The sequence below is a fragment of the Drosophila ficusphila genome, unplaced genomic scaffold (genome assembly GCF_018152265.1).
Source record: "Drosophila ficusphila isolate 14025-0441.05 unplaced genomic scaffold, ASM1815226v1 contig_198, whole genome shotgun sequence".
NCBI lineage: Eukaryota > Metazoa > Arthropoda > Insecta > Diptera > Drosophilidae > Drosophila > Drosophila ficusphila.
Genome location: NW_025064092.1, coordinates 5,003,385 through 5,026,513, shown reverse-complemented (window position 1 = coordinate 5,026,513; position 23,129 = coordinate 5,003,385). Strand labels below are relative to the sequence as shown.

Below are 23,129 nucleotides of genomic sequence, written 5' to 3'. Positions count from 1 at the left end.
AAACTATAAAAGGAAACTGCCACTTTCTTGAGGATTCAGTAATGTTACATAAATATTAAAAAATAAATAGTTATACACGATCGCAAGCCCCTTAAAAATCCCTGAGTGCAGGCGGTCAAAGGTTCTTTCAATCCGTGGATTTGTATTCGCCTCCGCCGTTAGAACGCCTCAGTCCCCGCTTTACGGTTGTAAATACGGACGATGTCTTATATAAGTATTGTAACTTCTTTGTGTTTTTGTATTATTACGAGTAGAGAAACCAGAAACCGAAAACCGGAGACCGGAAAACCGATGCCGATCCAGATCGATTCGGATTATTATTCAGATTCGAGTTCTGCAAGCAATCGCGTAATTTGTAAACTTTTAGTAGGCAGTGTTTTATACAAATACCGAAATGAACTTAATCTATTTATATAGTGAACGAACGCAATCTGTAAATTAATATTAACGAGATGTTTTTAAATTACATTATACATAGCTGACTTTTTCCGTGAAAAAAAACCAAAAAAAAAATAAGAAAATTGGAAAGGAGGAAAGACGACTTCTCGCTTTGTTCACCATTAATATTTGTAAAATATCAATAATCCCAACTAGCAAACTGATCGAAGAACGAATTGAAGAATATAAATATAGGAATGCAACCAATAGACAGATGGTGACCATTAACCCATTGACATGAACCACTCAATAACAATAACTTAAAAGCAAAACGAACAAAAACCAATAACATACAATTAAAAGTAATAATAAATGCGAACATAATGTTAACGTAGCCGATTAGCCTTTAGATCACATATAGCGCATATTTTAAACAAGCGTAGTGAACCAATTTCCAAATTAAACTTAAAAAAAACCCCACAAACCCACAACGCACAGATCAGAAATCACCGCCTTCACTATGACCTTGCCACAAATCTAGTGGCCTGAGGAAAACTTCAATTCCATTAAGATTAGCAATTCAGCAAAGAAAACAATAACTTTTTTTTAGGGTATTTATTTAAAGTTTATTTTCTTGCCAATTTTCCTTATTTATTTTCGGAATGAATTTTAATTGATGTTGAACTTAAAGAACTCTACTTTCTAACCATCTTTTTTTCTAATTTTTACATAATTTCAAACTAAATGAAAGATGTTTTGAGAAATACTTTTTTCATGACTTAACTTCCTCGGAAATGGTAATAGGATTTTATGATTCCCCCACACAATCAGCATAAAGATATATGCGCACAAGAAAGGCGTGTATAAAGCCATACACACCCACACCAACATGGACTCAAAATTTTGGAGATGATCGGGGTGTGGAAATTGTGCAAATTAGATTCCCGTTCAGATCTGCACTATATAGACACCTCTCATATATTTACAGATACATATATTTAAATTGACACGGAAATAAATTAATATTAATCTTAAGTCGGAAATAAAGCATTACCTCATACTTTAAAAACTTATGAAGACAGTTACAAGTAGAACACTCGAAAATATATAGATTATATACATTATACACATTAAATATAGGACATTTTTTTGTAGCAATCAAATTTAGGCTTTATGAAATTCTATCATTTATGAAACGAATTTCGAATATAATTTAATTGTTATAAGAGAGAGGGAGAAACGAAGGAAAGTGGAGTGGCACCGATTGAGGGATCGCCCAATTAAACCACAGGAAGAAAAGGACACTCGGTAGAGATCCCTGGCTTTCCTCTCCCGGAAACGGAATCCACCATTTTCTGGAATCGTTGATTGGCTCCATTCGTTACTCGCGACTCTTTGTACATTTTTGCACTGTAAAAACTAAAATATTAAATATATAAATTGCTTGCTAAAAAAAATTTAAACAAACGAATGGAAAACGCGCAAAAAGTTTATCATAATATATATACATACATACACACTTATATATATACATATATATATATACAATGAAGCGTCGTTATTTATATATACGCCTACAGAACATGCAAAAAAAAAAAAAACAAAAACTATTATATACAAAATATATACATACATATAAAAATATATATATATACAATACTTATTTACATTGCGTATTTTAGCGTTTTATTCGACATCAGAAAATAAAAAATAAAACCAAAACCAATTGTAGAGACGCTACAAAAGTGTTCTTTTTAACAAAAAAAAAAGTAAATAAAAAAAAAACGAAGAGCGGAAAATAGAAAATTAAAGTAAGCGACAGAAAATATTTATACACAAAGACGCAGCGGCAAGTTGAAAGCTTAAATATAAACCGATAGGAGAACAACAAATTTTTAGTTTAATAACTGGTTTACAAAACATAACACACCCTTTTTTTTACCAATCGCTGTAAATATCTAGCAAAAAAATAAAACACTTTTCTGGCGGGCCTTTTGGTTTCTTAAGATTTCATTTTGAAACTGTCTCCACTATTCGGCCGCAGCCCCCAGCCACGCCCCCCCGGAAACTGACACCACTACAATGCAAAGCTTTAATTCATTGCCACACACACATACAACACAACACCCACACTCACACACAGCGATGCTAAAGTGCTTTAAACAAACACGAACAATTACACGAAAGTAAATAAATACATTTCTCTTAAGTAAAACTAAAAACTTTTTACGAACAGACGAAAAACACAAGAACAGAAACTCTGCCAAAATCAAGCTAATAAAAAACTAAATTAAAAGCGAGGATTGCAACAGAAATCTTCATAAAAAATAGCAACAAATTGTAAACAAGAATATAATATGGAACTAACTAATTATACATAAATAATTAAAGTACTAAGGAAAAAGCAGTACGAATAATACGAACGGAAATTAAAAAAAGCTTATTTTATATATTCAAACATACAACAATAAAATAAACGAAATGACCATTAATGAACTAAATTATATATGAACAGATTATAAACCGAAATATAGTGTATATGAATGATTTTTAACCATGTAAAAATTGAACGTCTTTTTCGAATTTTAATAGTTTTCAAATGGTCCGAAGAAGGAGAAGAAGCAGCAGCGCACAAAGTTAGTGACCGAGCGAGAGGAGAAAGAGTTAGAGCAGCGCATTATTATTAACTAATTTAATATGCAATATATCTACTATATTAAAAAAAAAACAATACAAATAAATGAAAGAGGAAAATTAAAATATACACCGCAAAGGAGATCATAAAATGAACACATTTTAAAAACAATGAACATGAACGGAAGAAAAACAAAAAACACTCAAATAAAAAAACTGAAGAAAAAAGGAAAAAAAACTTAAAAACGGCTTGTTTTTTTTACTGTGGCGTACAAAGTAAATTTTGGAAAACTTAAATAAACCTAAATATGTATGTTTAATTTTTTGATCGCGAATATTACAGACCAGTAAATCAGTTATAAGTATCTTTTCTAATTTTCCATTAGGATTAGTATTCCTAAAATTTTTAAAGTTCTGCAAAAATATTAATTGGACTAGGTAAATTTATAGGTTAATTACAGTTTTGAAAATGCATACATTCGATAAGCATCGATGTTAATAGCAAATTGCAGAACACTAACTTTGAAATTTCGTATGTCTTTTTATTTGCCGGAAAATGTAAATCTAAAATCAGAATTACGACAGATTAAAATGTCGGGCTTCATTTCCTAATTCTTGTATTAAGCTTAAAAAATGAAACGTATATTTTCTTTTTTTAAACAAGTGAATAGATTTTTATGTTTTGGAGCCGAATTTCTAGGATTTCAATTTAAAATTGCCGTTTCCCAGACTTCCGGCACTATTTATAAAACATTACAAAAATTGGAACAGATTGATGCATCCATTTCATCCCCAAAAAATCGTCGCCATGACTTTTCATCTCTAACTCTGGTTAAAATTAATAACGCGCTCCTAAAAACTGCATTCAACTTTGATTTTATTTTTTGTTTTCCAAATCTAAAAAAAATTTAGTAATTAGTCAAAAATTAGTTTTGGCGCTCATTGTTAAATAATAACAACAACTTATGGAACAGCCCCTGTGTTTCAATATTAGCAAAAACCAATATTATATATATTGTCTTTAAAATATGAACTGCGACTTAGGTTAAAGATGCAAGCAGTTTATTAATAAGTTTTGGGTATATTTGCAGTATATTTCGGTGCAGTGCCGCTAATGACCCGCCCAATCTTTGGTATTTGCCGCATTCGCGCACGTTGGCCACATTAGTCCTACACTGTTGCATTTGCATTTGCCCCCACTGTCGAAAAAAAGCGAAGCGAAAATAAAGCTGAGCGCAGAAAATGCCAACCAAATGGTAGGCTAAACTAACCAACACGAGTCGAATCCCGAACCAGGCAATCCAGCGAACAGAAGGAGCAGAACGAGGACCAGCAGGTGACCACCACTGGAAAAGCGGAGCGGTATAGAGAAGCGCACTTGCAGTTTGCAGTTCGCAGTTGCAGTTGCATTTTGCATTCGCTGGCCGACATGAACGAGGAAATCGTGCAGCGTGAGCAGCGCGGCGGCGAAGAATCCGCCTCCTCCGTCTCGCCCAAAAAAGCAGCGGCAGCAGCAGCGGCAGCGGCGGCGGCCTTGGAATCCCAAATGACGACGACAACGACCGCCAGCAGCAGCAGTAGCAGCAACAACCCTGCCCCCGCGCCCACCACCAGTGGAGCAGGTGCATCTGCGTCTGGATGTGGAGGGCAGGAGAAGCAGCAGCAGCAGCAGCAGCAGCAGCCCCAGCTGAATGCCACCGATATGCGCGAGCTGCGCGATATCAAGCAACTGCTGTGGGGCGACAATGTGCGCGAAGATGTATTCGAGCGTTGGTCTCAAGGTAACCACCCAATCGACCCCACCACCCTTCCCACCAATAACCCACAGTGCAGCAACCCACGCAGTGCATCACCACCCCCCACACCAAGTGTAGACCAAAAAGCGCGCCCTTTTTTTTTGATACTAGCAAGGGGTATACCAAATTCAAGGGGGAACTTGACGCGCGACAGCTTAATTTATGTTTTCACTTCTATCCCTTATTGCTTAAAATATTATTTAATATTGATATTGATTACTGTTCGTGCTTTTGTTTGCTGTACCAATTGCAAATGTTTCCAATTTGAATGCTAATCCAGTGTGAAGGATATATAAAGAATATTTACTAGTCTAACTAGAAAAACCAGAAAGCCAACTGGGAAATTGAAAATATTTTTCGGGCTTAATTAAAATGCATTCCTTGGTAATTCAAGCAAGCAAATAATTAAAATTAAGGGCATACAAATTCGGTTAAAGACTTTGGCCTCATTTGTGTTTACTTCTCCTTGACTGATCAATCTGCTAATTTGAATGCTAATCAGAGTAAAGAGCATGTCCTAGTCGAGATTTTTCCAAGACTATCAGTGTATACATTACCAACGAACAAACGAATCCCAAGCAAAATCCTTATCAAGCACCACTCCAACTTATCCCAGGTCAGGTTTAATCTGTTTCTATTTTCTTGTGCCAGCAAGCAAGTCAACCAATAAAATTTTATAATAAAAATTGCCATTTTCTTTTTAAATTTCATAATCTTGTAAAATAGTTTGTTCAAAAAGGAATTCCTTTGGCATACTTGCATTACTTCAAAGTTATCAGTTTATTCAGTCATGGAATGCAATGAATGATAAATATTGTAGATATATGTACAATTAAGCATGTTATGTTTTCTTTCTTTCTTATCATCTTACATTTATATAGCAAAAGAAACATTCAAGTGCATAAAGCTGAAGTATATACAAAGTAACCTATTAACTGATATTGTATCCCCATTCAGGATTCGAGTTTAGTAAAGTGGAACCGTCGGCATTGGTGCAGAAGCAGGGCGGTCCATGTGCTGTGATAGCGCCGGTGCAGGCGTACTTGCTTAAGATAATTATCATGGACATGCCAGGCGTCAAGCTGTCGGAGGTAAGACTTCTGTTACTATCATAAAAAGAACCCAATATAATCAATCATCTGCTTCCATTTAGATTCCCCACGACAAAAGCCAAAACCTGCTGATCCAGGCCCTGTGCAACATCCTGAAGAACTGTCGGGCGCCACGCTACCGCATTGTCCATCTACTGCGCCGTCGTGGGAATGCCACAGAGAGTGGTTTAACCAAAGAGCGCTCGCCGGCCGCCGAGGCAGGAACTGGACCGGCTGGTCAACTGCTGGACGGCGAGGAGGCAGCCGGCGGTGCAGTCGAACTAGCGGCTGAAGCAACGCCAGCCTCGGTCAACGAGTTGTCCCAGGACTTGCAGCAGGAGTTCGACAACGATCCGCATCGCGAATTGTCACCGGATGAGTTCCACGAGCGCTTGCACACGCTCCATTTCGAGGATATCGCCTCCGTGGCTGTCTTCTATATGGAGAACTACGGCCAGCTGGCGCACACGTACGGCGTTCTGTTGTTCATGTACTCGGTATTCCTCACCAAGGGATCGGAGCAGGTGGCCGCCGACATATCCGACACGTCGGAGCCGCTGATACACAGCACCTACGGGTACGGCGGCCAGTCGCTGATCAACCTGATGCTAACCGGACGTGCGGTGGCCCATGTCTGGGACAATGAGCAGGATGTCGGTGGTCTGAAGCTGCGCGGCATCTGTGAGCAGAGTGACATCGGTTTCATAACGCTAATGGAGCAGATGCGCTACTGTACTGTGGGTTCCTTCTTCAAGAATCCTCGCTTCCCCGTTTGGGTAATGGGCTCCGATACGCATTTAACCGGTGAGTCAACCAGTTGTCTGTCTACCTTTGCTTCTCCACTACAACTCATGGTATTTTCTGCCCCTTAGTTCTGTTCAGCAACGAAAAGAGGCTTGTCTCACCGGAGACGCCCTCGGAGATTGGTCGTCGCATCTTTAAATCCTACGATCCGGAGGGCAACAATTTCATATCGACCACCATGCTGCGCGAAGTCCTTGCCGCACTGAATCTGGTCAGCGAGCCAGCCTAGTAAGCTTATTCACCTTTTCACTTAAAAAATTTGTTGATTAAATGCTTTCTTTAAGTGTGGCACTTATGCAAAAGCGTTTGGATCCGGAGAACTTGGGCATCATTCTGCTGAACGCCTTCATGGACGAGTTCTTTCCGCTGGAGCGTCGCTCCACTCCGGATACCTTCGAGCTGATGCACTACAATGGGATACCGGGCTCCAATGAAAACAATAGGGTGAGTTTGTTAGGTATAAAAAATATTTAAATTGAAAGAAATGGCGAAACTATTTACTCAGTGGCTTAAGCCAATTGAAAAGTTTTTATTTAATAAATGTAAGGTTCATAATTTATATATTATTCTTGCCTGCAGGTGCGTTACTATTGCGGGTCGGCCATTCTGCTAGAGGGAGATCTGAAGTCGATCTGCACCTCGAATCCAATGGTCACCTGCCTGCAGACCAAGTGGCCGAACATCGAGATCAACTGGCACGACGCCCATATGCCCTCCCTGAATTGACGACGTCAAGGGGGCCAAGGAAAACCAAAAGGAAGAAAGGCGCACCCAGGAGCTACTGGGATGGAGAAATTACAGCTGTAGACGCAAATGAATGCGATTGCACACTTTTATTTGAATCACCCTTCAATTGTTTACTTTTATTTATTTGAGAATGTTTATGAAACTGCTGGAGTGGAACGCACGAACCAACCAACCAACCAACCAACTAACAATCCTACAAGGAAGAGCCCGGCAGCTAAACACTAACAAATGCGCTTTTGAAGAGAGCAGCAGCCATGTTGAAGGATCCACAGGAGAATAGAAGATTTACGCCAAGCGTTGACTCACACAAAACATCAAAAAAAAAAAAAAAAACAACAAATATGATGCATAACTGTATGCAACATGGAAAAAATGCAAAAAAAAAAAAAAAAATAAGTGAAAAGGAGGGGAAAAGAAAAAGCATACATCTTATAAGAAACTAAAATTTAATTTCAAGAATTGTAAGTTTAAATTTGCATTGCAAAAACGAAACTCAACTAAAAATACAGGCAACACAAATATACCTTTATGAATAAACTAAAACTAAAGAACAAATCGTAATTGAGAATTAGGCAAAGCGAAATCGAGGCGACGCAGAAAGTGAGAGTATAAACAAGAATTTGTTTTTTGTTTGTAGTGTTAAAAAATTTAATAAAATTAAATTAACACACAGATGCATTAAAAAAACAGGGCGAAGAAGGGGCTAAATATTAACATCAAAACGAAAGAGACAGGGAATAAGAGAGAGCAAAGCAAAGATTACTTCGACATGAAAGAAAAAAAAAACTAAGATTAAACTAACAGAAATAATTCAATTTAAAAATAAACAAAAAACCGAAAATCTCAATAAAATGTTGTGCATTTTTTTGTATTGCGGAGTAAAGTGTAATTTTTACGACCACCTTTCTCAGCCGTTATTTTTGCTATTTCCTATATTTTTTTCTAATATTTCAATGGTCATAAATAGCGTATGTGTATGTACCACAAATGGCTTAATAACTCCCCTGTATTTAAAGTCCTTATCTTTATCGACTTTTGGATAACTACATCCCCTTCTTTTATTTTAGGTATTATACAAGATCGTTTGATTTAATCTACGATAAGCGAACATTTGGACCCAAGACTTGTTTTGTTTTTTTTAGAATAACTTTCCCATTACTTGTGATAACCCAACACCAAACCTAAATTGATTCAGTTTAAGATCGTTGCGCATAAGTATTAATACCGAAAAATTGGCCAGAGTTAATCACGTAACCAAATCAGAGATGAGATCCTAGAACTTCTTAAGTTGTCGTAAAGTGTTTACAAATTATTCCATGTTGCCTGAGTTGCTTATTACGAATAACTAAACATAAACAATAGCCATTCTGAATGTATTTATTGAAATAAAATTGAATTTAACTTTATTTTCGGCAATAGGTTTCTTATAAAACTGTTCCAACAACGATATAATAAATCTACTATTGAAAATACAAAATATTTTCTATCCTTTTTCGCTGTAAGAGCTCTATAGTTTTATTGGTTTTGCGAAAGGGTATACATATGTGTAGGCATTTTCCAGATCAAAAACTTTTATTTAAAACATACATACAATTTGTCACAAAAGTGTTTTCGCGTGAAGATTTTTTTATAAATTTCCCATTCTTATTAAGAAAAAACCACTATGCAATAAGTTTTGAGTAAGATTTTTTTTTATTTTACATTATTTATGTATTTCTTAAGAATACACAAAAAAACAAAACCTAAATTTTCCAACTAACAAAAAAGATATAACAAAATCAAAAAAAGTCTACATAATCTCCACTGTCAAATAAGTGTTTTCGTTTTTACATTTCTGGTGTTTTCTCGAATATTTTCTTCTAGAATATGCATTTTTCTTCTAGAATATGCTCTTAGATGATATAAATATGCACTTTGAGCTTTTCAATGTCAGTTCTCCGTACTTACATACGTTAATAGTCGTATAAATACATAAGTGTTTTACAATGCCGGGCAAAAGAGTTTCTTTTGATGTGATCCAATTGGTATATTACAACCATACCATTGGGAAAAGTACTGCAGACATTGCAAATATGTTTAAATTAAGTATAAGAACTGTCCAAAATATAATAAGTCGGGCAAAAAATGAGAATAGACTCGAAAATAAGCCAGTAAATGGTCGGCCGTGTAAGCTCTCAAACAGAGCTATTCGGATTATATTGAAAAAAGCAGACCAGAACCCCATGATCTCAACAAGAAAACTGGCTGAGGAGGTAAGGGAAGAATGTGGAGTGGATGTTTCTCATGAAACTATTCGCAGAACTATTAGGAGCCATAATTTCACATCCCGAGTAGCTAGAAAGAAACCCCTGTTATCAAAACAAAATGTTGAAAAGCGTCTTTCATTCGCTCAAACTCTTTTGGATGAGCCTCCAAGCTATTGGAACGACGTGATTTTTTGTGACGAGTCGAAAATAATGTTACATTATAACGAAGGACCCAACCGAGTGTGGAGAAAACCGTTGTGTGCCCTACAAAACAAAAACATTATACCGACAGTAAAATTCGGCAAGCTGTCCGTCATGGTGTGGGGGTGCATCTCAAGCAAAGGAGTGGGTGATTTAGTATTTATCGAAAATACGATGGATGCTAAACAATATCTTGAGATTTTAAAAACCAATTTGGTAAACAGCGCGAACACATTTGGTTTTGGGCGCAGCTTTAAGTTTTACCAAGACAACGACCCAAAACATAAGGCTCACAGTGTACGAATGTGGACGCTCTATAATTGCGGTAAGGTGATTGAGACTCCAGCCCAGAGCCCGGATATCAACCCTATAGAGAATGTGTGGGCGTATTTGAAAAAGAAGGTCGCAAAAAGGCATCCCACATCGCGACCAATGCTAAAGGAATTTATTTTAGAAGAATGGAATCAGATCCCAATAGATTATATAGAAAAACTAATTAATTCAATGAAATTACGGCTTGAAGCTGTTGTTAAGGCCAAAGGGCATCATACCAAATATTAAATAATATTAAAAAATATTATTATTATAAGATTAGCGTTAAGTAATCACCCAGTTCCTTAAAACGAAAACACTTATTTGACAGTGTTTGACTTTGTTGACTTTTTTTGTTTTTGTTATATCTTTTTTGTTAGATGGAAAATTTATGTTTTGTTTTTTGTGTATTCTTAAGAAATACATTAATAATATAAAATAAAAAAAATCTTACTCAAAACTTAATGCAAAGTGCTTTTTTTTTCAATAAGAATGGGAAATTTCTAAAAAAAACCTTCACGCGAAAACACTTTTGTGACAAATTGTATGTATTTCTATGCAGTTGATATTCACAATTTTTAGCAAAAAGAAGAGGAATCCACATCAAGTAATATAGTTTACAAATTAAACTTATTGCCTAAAAATAGTCTAGTAGAGTTCTCGTGCACGTTCTCTACTTTGCTGGCGGCCCATGAAGACCTGGACGTCCAGTCGATAGTGACGTGGCCTGCGGTACCGCCTCTCCAACGCGCCCGGCCTCCGATCTCATTTGACATCGAGGAGACTGCGCTGGAACATCTGCATGGCCAGGTTGCGAAGTCCTTCGCCGACGATTGGAACACTTCGCGGGAACTCGCATTCGCGGGCGGGCAGGCCGCATAGTTGGCGGCGCAGGCGCAAATCCTGGCGAGCACTCAGGGCTCGACTGCCCGGACCGCAGACATTGCCCACCAAACGCTGGCGCTCGGCGGCGGCACTCCGGAGACCCATTTGCACGCAGGCCAATGGCTCCAGTTGCTGCGGACTGGCCAGAAATTCACGGTAGTCAAACAAAGGTGGCGTTATCTTTGCCGGTGGCTCTTGGTCTCCCTCCAGCAGTTCGCGTTCCCTTTCGCGCTGGCGGCACTGCTCCTTCTCCAGGATCAACTTCTGGCGGGCCTCCTCCATGACGCGACGAGCGTAGCTTTCGCCAGCCATGCCGAACGAAATTCCCATGTCGAGGAGCACGCGATGCGGCTGCCAACGTTGCTTGGCGGATGTGCCGCGATCCACGCCCTGCTGCGCCGCCTGTGCCTCGGATGCCTGCTGCCTTGTCTCCGCTATCAAACCCTGCCAGTCCACGCCCAAAGCATCGCCAATGCCTGTAAAAAAGATTGAGTATTTAGTAGGTAGGGTTTCCAGTGCGTGAGTCATCGAGGTTGTCAACTCTATTGTTCCCAAAATGATATCATCAGTGCCAAATGCATTTGTTATATTTATAGACTCTATAAAATATTTACGATAAGTTACGTTCGTGACTTGCCTTGCCTTTTAAATTAGTTTGTTTTCGTTATAAATAAAATAGGTTAAACCTATTTTTAAATTGTTTTTCTCACTTTGCGGAAAACCGATGTTGAAGTGCATTTATGTTTTGCACCGAAATATATATGAAAATATATATATAAATTAAATACAAAACTTGTATAACTACTAACAGAAAATAAGTTTTGACATTTCTTTGAAAATGCTTGCAATCAATCAAATTTTTGAAGCGAAATAAATAAGATTTTCTCACCTTTGTGTCGGGCATCCTCTTCTAGTTCGCCATCGGATATCTCCTCGAAGTCCAGCACCTCGTCGATCTCCTCGCCCTTAATCGGATGACCAGCAACACCAAGGAGAGCCTCGCTCTTCACCTCATCCCCGTTGGCCTCCATCTCCTGGTCGGTCTCCGTTGGCAACTCACTTTTAGGGCGCACCTTGTCCGTTTTGTTGAGGATGTCGTCGTCGCTATCGCTGATCTCGCTCAGCTCACCCTCGACGGCGCTCGAACGCAGTGGCTCCAGCTTGATTGGATTTCCCTCGGAGGTCAGCGAGTGGTTCAGATTCTGCGAAGGCGAATCCTGGGCGCCGAGTTCCGGTGTGCCGGCGGAGTCCTCAGAGGCATCTTCCTGCTTAATGCACATCGTGTTCAGTTTGCTCACCTAAAAGAGGTTTAGAGGGGTTTTAATAATTGCAATCAAAACGAAACCAACGAGGAAACTATTACTAAATTAGTATCTTTAAACGTTAGTTTTACCATGCTTTTAAAATAAAAGGAAAATTAGCTAGAACTTTGGGTAACTTGCTTAGCACTCCCTAAATGACTGAACAATTCGTACTGAGAAGCTAAAGCTAATGTACCCATGAAGAAAACCGAAACCATTGACAGTAAATGCTTTGGTCAAAACCTATTTACACTTTTGGCCAATCAGAAGCTACCCCACATCCAGTTACGAATGTAAACATTACAAAATGAGAAGAGCATTGTGAAGAGTTGAGTGACGAAAAGGAAAGAAAGAAAGATATGGAAGCATTTAATATTCCACGCAGCTTATTCAGTACATGTTTTTGGAACGATCTCCGAGTCAAGTAAAAAAGCAATCGCACCTGTGCGAGTATTCCGGGATTTGTGGTCGCATTGGCGGCACTTTGAGCCGCCGCCTTGGCAGCTGCCACAGCAGTTGTTGCCGCAGCCACGGCGCTCGCTTGCGCGGCAGCATTGGTCGGCTTGCCGGGATTGAGGAGCGGGTTCAGCAGCGGCGTTTGTGTGGGCGAGACGAGCGGTGCATGGATGTGCTTCTTCAGGAACAAAGTGGAGCCGGGTAGACCGCCATCCCTGCTTGCCAATCCGCCGCCTTCGCGAGTTCCTCCGCCGCCACCACCACCGCCGTAGGGTAATCTCTTGTGGGGGAATCCCCTGGAGTAGCCACCCGGCGGCTGAACGGGCAACGTCATCAGCGGTGGCGGATGGGACCGATAGCCAGGTCGTTCGCCATGATCCCCGTGTCCGTGGCCACCGCGTCGGAATCCTCTGCCAGATCCCCTTTCGCCTCGCGGGTGAATGTGATGAATCGGCGAAACGGGACGCGGATGGGAGGGAATGGTCGGCACATCGTCGCTGTCCCGCCAATCGCCGCCAGCGTTGGACGACTGCTGCTGCTGCCAGGCGCGTGGCTTCTCCCGCTGATCGTGCTCCAGCCAAGCGGGCTCGTTCTTAATCGACGGCCTGTCGCCGCCAACGCCTCCGCCGCCGCCAGTGTCCGAACGATCCTCGCGATCACGCTCCCGTTCCCGGTCGCGTTCTCGCTCCCGATCCCGCTGCTCTCGCTCGCGATCGTCGGCATCCCAGTCGGGCTCCGAGGCGGAATGATGCTGCTGCTGCGACGGTGGACCGCCGCCCGGATGCGTTGGCGGTTTGCCACGCTTGGGTCCGCCCACGAAGCCGCTGGGTCGTCCAGGCGTTCCACTGGGTCCACCCGGACCACCACCACCGCCGCCGCCGGCGGCTTCATCATCCCAATCGCGCTCCCAGTCCGGTCGGAATTCGCCACGTGGTCCTAGATTGCGTTCGCGCTCTCGGTCGCGTTCCCGCTCCCGATCCCGCTCCCTGTCGCGGATCAAGCGCTCCCGCTCGTCCGGATAGAGCCCGTCCTCCGCCTCCAGGTCGCGGTACTCGCGTCCCTGCAGCTCCCGTTCCCGCAGCTCGCGGGCCTCCAGCCAGGCTTCCCGTTCTCGCGAGGAATAGCGGGCATCCAGATAGGCGCGCTTGTAGGCCCTAAAAATGGGGATTTCGAAATGTTGCTTGCGATTAGGTATTTGATGATTTCAGCACAATAAAGGGTTATAGAGAAGGTAGAGTTTCCGCTACCTAAGATCAGGTAAAACATACTTCTCCCGAAAGAGGTTGAGTACCAAAATAAACCTCTTCCAGGAAACAGATTATACAGCCATTGGAATACTCACCTTTCGCGCTCTTCCTCGGAATACATTTCCCGGGGATCCCGCATCCGAGGTGGATAGTGTTCAGATAGTGGACTGAGATCCCTCCGTCGATACCTTCGCATCTCGTCGATCAGGCCGTGTCCATGCCGCTCCTCCAGATACTCCTGCTCCCGCTCATAGGGATCCAGTTCCCGCTTGTCGCGCACATGGCGACCGCCACGTTCCCGATCTCGCTCCCTGTCGACGGTGTCCAGTGATCGCTCCCTGCTGCCGTAGGGCGGCAGATCCAAGTCTCTGCCGGGACCGCCCCGCTTGCCGCCCTCCTCCTCCTCCTGGCGACGCAGCTTCTCGCGCGCCACGCGTTCCCGCTCCCGCTGACGCTCCTGACAGCGGGCCAATGCCTCGGCACGCTCCTTGTCCCTCGCCGCTTCCCGTTCCGCTCGCTCGCGTTCCCGATCCCGACGATCGCGTTCCCGCAGCGAGAGATCATGCCGCTCGCGTTCCCTTTCCCGTTCTCGCTCACGCTCCCTTTCGCGTTCCCGCTCCAGGGAGGGAGTGCGTCCGCGTGCCCGCGTCTGGATGATGATCTTCTCCCGCGACATCAGCGCGTGGTGCATGCGCGAGGATGAGCTGCTGCCGCTGCCGCCAAGCCCCGAACCCAAACCTGAAAACGAGGTAACGAGGTAAGTTCAGTTGGTTAAACACGTTGCACTAATTTGGATTTGTAACAATGTGGATTAATTTTGCAAGGAATGTGGATTTGTCTTTACAGTTTTATACATTTAAATTGTTTTATGAATGCAAGGGTTATAAATGTTTGACTGTTTTTGGAAATATCCAAATCATTATTTGTTTAAAACCAAACATTCTTCATATAAAACATACTTATGTATGTGCTGTTTGGAAAACATTACTGTGTTTCAAAAACTTTCAAAGTATTTTCAGACATTCAACAGGTTCGATTCTTTCAGAAAAATAAATTTCTTTATCAAATTATATTTTAGGTTAATTTGCAATATAATTTTTGATTACAAAAACTAGGTTTCTTAGTTAGGTTTTAACAAAAAAAAACATGTATTCCTTAAGAACAGTGAATTAGGTTAATGTTTTCTTAAATTAATATTTAAATAAAGTTTGAGTTAGTTACCTGGACTCTTTTGCCGCTTGCCCACGATGTCCTGGTGGATGCGTATCTTAGTGGTGGTGGTGGTGCTGCTGCTCGGCGGACTCCGACTGCTGCCCAACCGGTGATGGTCGCGCTCCCTGTCCCGCTGAACGGCCCTCAGTTTGTCCCGTTCCCGCTGCTCCTTGCTGGCGGCCCTCAACCGCTTCCGTTCCGCGAGCTTCTTGAGTTTGGCCCGGGTGGTGGGCGACAGGGAACGGTGGACGTGGCCACTGAGAGCGGCGGCCGCTCGCTTCTTCAGACGCGCCTCCTTCAACTTGCGCTTAATGTGATTCCGCTTGGCCACCAGTTTCTTTTGCACATGATCCCGTTTGTCCCGCTTCCGACGCGATGGCTCATCGCCGGACGAACTGCCGCCGCGTCGAGAGCTCTTCTTCTTGCGGTGATGCCGCTCTGCAGAGCGCTGATGATGTCCATGGCCGTGGGGATGTGGATGTCCGTGGATGCTGCCGCCGGGACCGCCGCCCACGCTACCGGGACCGCCCACACCACCCCCGCCGCCGCCACCTCCACCGCCCACGCCACCCTGCTCGCTGTCCGTACTGCTGTACGAACTGGTCCCGCTATCCGAATCCGAGGTGGAATCCGAACTGCTCGAGTGCGTCGCACTGTGGCGGGCGGCCTTCTTGTAGCGGCGCAGCGACTCCTTGGCCTTCTTCTCCATCGCCGCGATCTCCGCTAGCCTGCGCGCCTCCGTTTTGTTTGTTTATTTTCGCTTTTTGTGGGGCAATAATATTTTTTTCTGCTTTGTTGTCAAGGTTTTCGCGTTTTTTGGTGGGTTTTTCTTCTTCTTTCTGAAGAGCTACCGATGCGTGATTATAAAACAACTCTGCGGCGGTAGCAGTGTTGGTCAAGGCGCAAATTATCGATTGACCGTTACCAGCCTTTTTGAAAAAAAGAGTATCGAAAATATGATATTTGTATAACAGTTAAAACAAATTATATTCAATTAAAACATTGTATTACATTAAAATGCATTTTAAGTATCTTAAGTATGCCAAACCATAACCTATTATTAAATTATTAAAGATTAGTATGTTTTTGATAATTATCTCTATCTGTGGACTATTTTTTTATACCCTTGCAGAGGTTATTGTAATTCTAGTCAGAAATTTGCAAAGCAGTGAAGGAGACAGGAAAGGGAAAAATATTGTCTTATTCATTGAAGAACGAGTGCAGTTCGAAACCGAAGGGCATGGCAAAGTTTCAGGCCAGATTCTTCGAGGAGATCTTTAATAGTATACACAGGCGAATAATGTTGCATATCTTAAGGGGCTGTGGATTTTGGATTTCGGATTTTGAAGCCATCTTCTAGGCATTTCTGTTCGCCTGGTATTTCGGCTGTCGGGACTGTCGGGATCTAATGCTCATAGTAACAATAAAGTACTCTTAAAATCAATTTCTTTATTCAAATTGCATAAAGTAACCTTTTGTGCGACTTAGAGTTTCATATCAAACCATTTCTTTAATGAAGGTATCCTTGATTTTTCAATCAATTCGTACTACCAGGCCCATTTCTGTCGAACCCCAGTTTTATTACACACTTCGACATAACAACACCTAACATAAATCTCTCTATCAAAAAATTGTACAAATATATTTTCTACGTAAACTCTGAACGGCTCTTAGCTTCTTCTCGAGATCTCATTCGAGACTGATCCCTCCATCCATGAATTTACTGCGCCGGCAGCCTCGGCTGCTCAGGAAACAGGGCACGTGGCTGCTGAGGAGTCACGTGATTTCCGAGGATGTGTCCAAATCCGTTTCCCGTTTTGCGGCGGCTATGTCCTCCCTATCGATATCCGGACCAGCGATGGCTGCCGCCTCCACAGTATCCGCAATATCCGCCGTATCCGTGGTATCCCAGTCCCGGTACGCCCTATCCACAGCCCAAGGAGGAGGAGAAGGACAAGGAGGAGGTGGGTTTTGCAAAGAAAAAAAATGAATTATTTTTTCCAGTTTCCGATGAGCGAAACTGTACCCTCCTACCTAATATATGTATTACAAATTTCAAGAGATTCCAAACATTTGAATTTGATTTTCTAAACGAACTGCCTTAAAATGTGTATTTAATTGGATCTTTCCAAACTTACGATGGTTTCCAAAAATGCCATCCATAACTATACCTCCACAAACCAAAACTTTAATCACTTTGATCAGAGTTCCAAGTATTACGAGTATATAATATAATTTGTATTATATATTGTTTGATCTAGGAGGAAGAGACTCCAGAGGATCAGCCCCAAGAAGGCGATACTCCGGAGGCGGAGGAGGAGGAGGACCAGCCCCAGCCCCCTCGCCAGGAGGAGGAGGTGGACCAGCCGCAGCCCCTTCAACGGGAGGAGGAGGAGGAGCCCCCAGCCCCGCCCCCGTCCCCGCCCCCGCCGGAGGAGCATCCGCCGAGCCCGGAGGAGCGGCCGCCGGAAAGCCACCTGGGGACAGTGCTGCCCCGCCTCCACCTGGATCTGGTCTTCCTCCGGCACCTCCGCCGCCAGCCGCACCGCCCCGATCCAAAACTCCGCGGATGAAGAGCTTCGAGATCTACCGGTGGAAGCCAGGCGATCAGCCGCAAACGCAAACCTACACCGTGGACTTGGAGAAGTGCGGAGCCATGGTGCTGGATGCCCTGATTTTGATCAAGAACGAAATGGATCCCACGCTGACCTTCCGGCGATCCTGTCGCGAAGGAATTTGCGGCTCCTGTGCGATGAACATCAATGGCACGAACACGCTGGCCTGCGTTTCGCACATCGATCAGAACGAGAGCAAGTGCTGCCGGATATATCCCCTACCCCATCTATATGTGATCCGTGATCTGGTGCCGGATATGAGCCAGTTCTACGAACAGTACCGCTCCATTCAGCCGTGGCTGCAGCGGAAGGATCTCAAGCGGGAGGCGGGATCGGCGCAGTATCTGCAGTCCGTCGACGATCGCCTCGTGCTGGACGGGCTGTACGAGTGCATCCTGTGCGCCTGCTGCCAGACCTCCTGCCCCTCCTACTGGTGGAACAGCAACAAGTACCTCGGCCCCGCCGTCCTCATGCAGGCATACCGCTGGGTCATCGACTCCAGGTGAGCTTTAATCGGTGGATCTATATACTATATATAATAATAGATAGAAAAAGTAATGAAAGGACAGATTTATGGGAACAAAAGCTTCGGTCAAATTAAATGATCGGAATATAAATTTATCGCAAACTTATAACTTACCTAATTTCAAGTAGTTTACACATAGTTTCTTTTGAGAATTTTTCCCTAGCTGAATAAACTCAATATATTAATTAAAAATATTTTTTTTACAATGATATGATACACATATTGTTTTACATTTTATTTGAACATTATACGTAATACATTCTCAAACTTTACAGCTCATACCTTTTCAAATGTAGCTAATTAATTTAATAAAATGGAAAATTAATGTAAATTAATGCAAAATAGTTATATTAAAAATACAAAAAATATAAAAAGTAGTGGGAATTGTTTACAAAATGTTTTTGAATATATTTACAATTTTACAATTTCTTTTTAAGGGACGAGGCAACCGAGCAGCGCCTGGACTTTCTGAAGGACCCGTGGAAACTGTACAGGTGCCACTCGATCATGAACTGCACGAACACGTGCCCCAAGCATCTCAATCCGGCACGAGCCATCATCCAGCTGAAGCAGCTCCTCGTCGGAATGAAGAAGAAGGGGGCGCCCCAACTCAAGACGGATGCCCTTTTCCAGGGAAAAGGGTAGCAAAGGCAACGCACTCGACATAACGTTATTGGGATATATTACACATCAAACACAACAACAACAACAACAACAACAACAAACACGACGAACTGATCTGATCACGTTTTAACATATGTACATAATGTGGAACTAGGTTGAAAAAAGTCAAAACGATTTACCTGGGAAATAACTTGGCAAAGAAATGATTAATTTTAACATTTCCTGAATGATTCTCTTAAACTCTCCTAAAGTTCGATAATATAAATATTTATATGATATATTTATATTATTGATATTGGCACACCGATGTAGGCATGCAAACTAAACAGGGAAATATATATTAAATTACAAAAATAATTAGCCACACAGAGAATATATTTTAACACAGGACAAGTGGATTTACGCTTAAGGGACCTAACACAACTGTTAAGTTATAGAACGTACAATATATATATCTAAAAAAAAAACACAAAATAAAAATTAGATAAATCGCAAATGGACTGAATATTTTGTAATCGAATTTAATAAAAAATTTCCCTGGCCCACAAATGACAAATATTTATTATTTTTAAAATCTTAATTTGTCTAGAATCCTTAGATTTATATGAAAAGGCAATTCTTGTTTTGTACTTCCTTTAAAAATCATCCTATTAATTGATCAATCGAAGAACAATCTGACAAATGCCAGGCTAAAACAACATGAGATCGTAAGGTAGATGGATTGCAGTTGGACAGATGAATCGAACTGATCCCGATTTCGATCCCAAACACTGCCACGAATCTCCGGAATTTCCATCCCCTCGATTTAGACCCAGGGATCCCGGGTTCGTCTGCTATTTCTGCACTTCTCGTTGCAATTAAGTTGGAAAATGCTGTAGCTATGTGGATGTTAATGTTCGTGTCTGCACCAGAGCAATCCAAACAAACAAATAAAGAATGAAAGCGGATGAAATGAGCCACTTCCCACACTGGGAAAAATTTTATAGCTTTTTGAATCATTTTAAAAAACTACAAAACCAAATGCAACAGAAAATATATACAAAATATAAAGAGATAAAGAAGATCTTATTTATTATTATGTACAATATTTTTATTGTGAATGAATGAATCCATAAAAATTGAAAACCTTTTTTACAAAATCTATATTTATGGTAGTTCGATTGATTGTTTTAAATATCTTTTACTTGGTACCTGGTACAGTTCGAATGCGTGTTTAAAAATAAACTAGATACTTAATTTGCAACCTTAAAAATTGTGCTAGGTGCATACTAAGCAGATTGGTTTTCCAATTGGCCTGCGGAAGGAGTTTTTGGGGGGCAGTGAATGAAGCCAACTGTGAAAACGGTCCAAACGTCTCGCTCGAAGTCTATAAATAAAGCCACCGCAAATCTTCCGCCGGGCAGAGGAATTGGAAAAGCGGAGTGACTCGAGTTCGAGTTCGGGATGGAATACTTCGATGTTGTTTTCTTTAAAAATAACAAGCCCCTCCGAACTTGTCAGCAGCCGTCGCGAAAATGGGGAAATGAAAGCAAGAAAAGCGGGAAATCTTGTCACGCTCTCATTTACACAACTTGCACTTTTCATGATGAGTGTTTTTTGTTCTTTTTTTTTTAAATACTCTTTGAAGGAGTAGTTTCTTACTCTTGTTTGTAAAGCTGATAAAAAAAACTGATAAAAATAAAATTTGTAATAATGTTTTACAAATATATCCCTAATTTACTTACTTTTTATGCTATTTTATTACAGTTTTATTTGATTTATTTATTTTTATCCCAAAAAGAGTATCTAAATCCAGGGCTTCCGCACTTGACATGCAGTTCGTGTTCATTTCTTTGGCCGGCGACAACACTCAATCGCCTTGACACGAGTTGACAGGCACAAATCAGATGAAAAGCCCTCGGCAAGAAGCCCCGTCCAGATTAACCAAAGCCAGTTGATCCGCAGCTTCCCATTCGCTCCTCTGCCACTGGAGAACCGTTCCCGCGATTCTCGAGAAGCTTAGGCCATCAGGAGCTGCGAGGCGAGCCGAGGAGACAATTAAAAGGCAATTCCAGCAATGCGCCTGTTTGCACCTGCCGTCCAGATATCAGCGACAAACGACATTGTCAACAATGAGCCACAAGAGCACGATTGCTACACTAACCAACAGGGAAAATATACACTTAGGTTTACTTAATAAAAACATAAGGATACTACGCCAAACAATTGGGAATGCTGAACCAGAAAAGAATACTTTCCAAAGTCATTATCTCAAAAGATCTTTGTCTTGAGTATAAATTGTATTTCAAATATTTTAAATGAAAAAAACAAACAAAAGTGTTTAAATTTGGCAATGTTAAGAAAAAGTTCTTATTAATCTACAGAAATTCAGAAAACGTGTTTGATGTAACTTCTTATATTTATAAAATTTCTAGACAATTTCCTAATTATTAATATTAATTATTAATTAATTAATGATATCCACGTAAAGGTAAATCAATTCAGGAGAATATGATTTTCTATCTACTAGTCCTCTGAAAATATACAAAAATCAAGCAAACTTATTTAACAAATTATTTTCTTTCAAAAGGCTTTTAAAATTCATGTTTTGCTGCTTAGTGCTTTTTTAAAAATAAACTCATCTCACACATGCAGACGAACGCGTTCCGAAATACTTAAAGCAAATTATGTTGGGCTGGAGTCTGGTGGAGTCTCTGGCTCCTTTGTCGCATTTCCAAGGTGTTGAGGCCGTTGAAAATGTGGAGCATTTCCCCAGCCTCTTATAATTTAAGCTGCTAAGCCGCCGCTGACGTCTGACAGGTGGCAAAAGGTATCGAAGCATCAAGCAGATCCAAGAAACACGCATTTCCCAAACGCATTTCATCATAGACGCGTGCTGGAATTAGTCGTGTGCGAACGAGATAGGAAGTCCGGGGTGTGAGGGAGATAGGGAGATGAGTCTGGCCAAAAGACAATTGATCTATTGAGATCTTCATTTATAAACTATGGTTATAAAACAATAAACAAAGTTAATATCACAAGCTTTTCTTTTAGAGTTTATTTTCTATTTCTTAGTTGCCTTAATTAATCCAGAAACAATTAATTTATGAAAACTATATTATTTTTATGTAAATAATTTCAATTTATACAAACTGATTAACAATTCCTTGCAATAAATATCATCTTATTTAAGCAGTTAAGATTAAAAAATGTAAGATATTTCATTTAAAAAATAGTTTTAAAAATATCTCACGGACTTTAAAAAAATATCAAAATCCGTTCTGAAAGAGCAAAGTTATCAGCACTCTTGGGGATTTCTTCCTGCATCTTGGCAGTTAATTTGATTGCCACGCTGTTGTGGCCATAGTTACAGTTGATATTAAGTCCCCAAGATTTATGGCTTTTAAATTTCCATTCATGGCGGGATCTTGCTGATTGCTGGCATCCAGGGCCAAAAGCGGATGCACAAATCAATTGTCATGTGGCACTGAGAGTGGTCGCTACTTTCTGGTTAATCGTAAAAATTAAGTTTTCAATAAAAAAGTGACCACCGCTGATTGTCAACTGCATTTCTTGATTACTTTCCTAGTGGTTCATCAACATTTTCCTTGATGTTTACAAAATATAGAGTGATAAACTAGTTACTTTATGCTCTGTATGTTCCTTAATCAGTTTTAAAATGTATTGAAATTATCTATAATTGCGTTGGATAATAACGATTTCGAATAAGTAGTGATTGCGATCAGTCATCAGTCGACAATAGAAAAAGCAAGCCACATAAGCTACCTAATCTCACCTCAAATACGTTTGCCATTCTATTTTCGAATCCCACAGTCATATTGCATAAAGTAAGAGAACCTAGACTGAATAATAATGGAAAAGCTTTCATTGAGTTCTCTCAGAGTGTTTTGCTTTAATGAATCACAGATGATTGATGCTCTTTATGAGGGCGGAATGCCTAATCATTTCAACAACGACAACAAGATATTAATATGTAATTGGTATATAAATTGCTGATAAATATAAAGACTAATTTAATAATATGTATTTAAGTACCTTGAAATTTATTTTTAAT

General features: G+C 41.0%; 3 protein-coding genes across 3 annotated transcripts; 2 read left to right on the top strand and 1 right to left on the bottom strand.

Moving 5' to 3' along the window:
* The first annotated feature begins 4,167 nt into the window (after positions 1-4,167).
* On the top strand, positions 4,168-8,005 carry LOC108087595 (ubiquitin carboxyl-terminal hydrolase MINDY-3 homolog). Its single transcript, XM_017185029.2, has 6 exons — positions 4,168-4,793; positions 5,766-5,899; positions 5,962-6,703; positions 6,772-6,931; positions 6,988-7,147; positions 7,283-8,005. Exons 1-6 carry the CDS (start codon positions 4,442-4,444, stop codon positions 7,427-7,429), a joined length of 1,695 nt encoding a protein of 564 aa, XP_017040518.1. The 5' UTR covers positions 4,168-4,441; the 3' UTR covers positions 7,430-8,005.
* Positions 8,006-10,739: 2,734 nt separating this feature from the next.
* On the bottom strand, positions 10,740-16,178 carry LOC108087596 (fl(2)d-associated complex component). The gene is made up of 5 exons (XM_017185030.1): positions 15,320-16,178; positions 14,194-14,836; positions 12,838-14,005; positions 11,984-12,392; positions 10,740-11,570 (listed from the first exon to the last, which is right to left on the bottom strand). The coding sequence occupies exons 1-5, from the start codon at positions 16,017-16,019 to the stop codon at positions 10,975-10,977; spliced, it is 3,516 nt and encodes a 1,171-aa protein (XP_017040519.1). The 5' UTR covers positions 16,020-16,178; the 3' UTR covers positions 10,740-10,974.
* A 722-nt stretch (positions 16,179-16,900) lies between these two features.
* LOC108087601 (succinate dehydrogenase [ubiquinone] iron-sulfur subunit) lies at positions 16,901-19,575 on the top strand. Its single transcript, XM_017185040.2, has 3 exons — positions 16,901-17,274; positions 17,572-18,427; positions 18,889-19,575. The coding sequence occupies exons 1-3, from the start codon at positions 17,025-17,027 to the stop codon at positions 19,094-19,096; spliced, it is 1,314 nt and encodes a 437-aa protein (XP_017040529.1). The 5' UTR covers positions 16,901-17,024; the 3' UTR covers positions 19,097-19,575.
* Positions 19,576-23,129: the final 3,554 nt, after the last annotated feature.

Coding starts and splice junctions, on each gene's coding strand:
- LOC108087595 (XM_017185029.2), top strand. CDS start 4,442: ATGAACGAGGAAATCGTGCAGCGTGAGCAGCGCGGCGGCGAAGAATCC. Junction 4,794..5,765: donor ATTCGAGCGTTGGTCTCAAG/GTAACCACCCAA, acceptor ATCCCCATTCAG/GATTCGAGTTTAGTAAAGTG. Junction 5,900..5,961: donor CAGGCGTCAAGCTGTCGGAG/GTAAGACTTCTG, acceptor GCTTCCATTTAG/ATTCCCCACGACAAAAGCCA.
- LOC108087596 (XM_017185030.1), bottom strand. CDS start 16,019: ATGGAGAAGAAGGCCAAGGAGTCGCTGCGCCGCTACAAGAAGGCCGCC. Junction 14,006..14,193: donor TCCGAGGAAGAGCGCGAAAG/GTGAGTATTCCA, acceptor CCCCATTTTTAG/GGCCTACAAGCGCGCCTATC. Junction 12,393..12,837: donor ATCCCGGAATACTCGCACAG/GTGCGATTGCTT, acceptor AACCTCTTTTAG/GTGAGCAAACTGAACACGAT.
- LOC108087601 (XM_017185040.2), top strand. CDS start 17,025: ATGAATTTACTGCGCCGGCAGCCTCGGCTGCTCAGGAAACAGGGCACG. Junction 17,275..17,571: donor AGGAGAAGGACAAGGAGGAG/GTGGGTTTTGCA, acceptor TGTTTGATCTAG/GAGGAAGAGACTCCAGAGGA. Junction 18,428..18,888: donor CGCTGGGTCATCGACTCCAG/GTGAGCTTTAAT, acceptor TTTCTTTTTAAG/GGACGAGGCAACCGAGCAGC.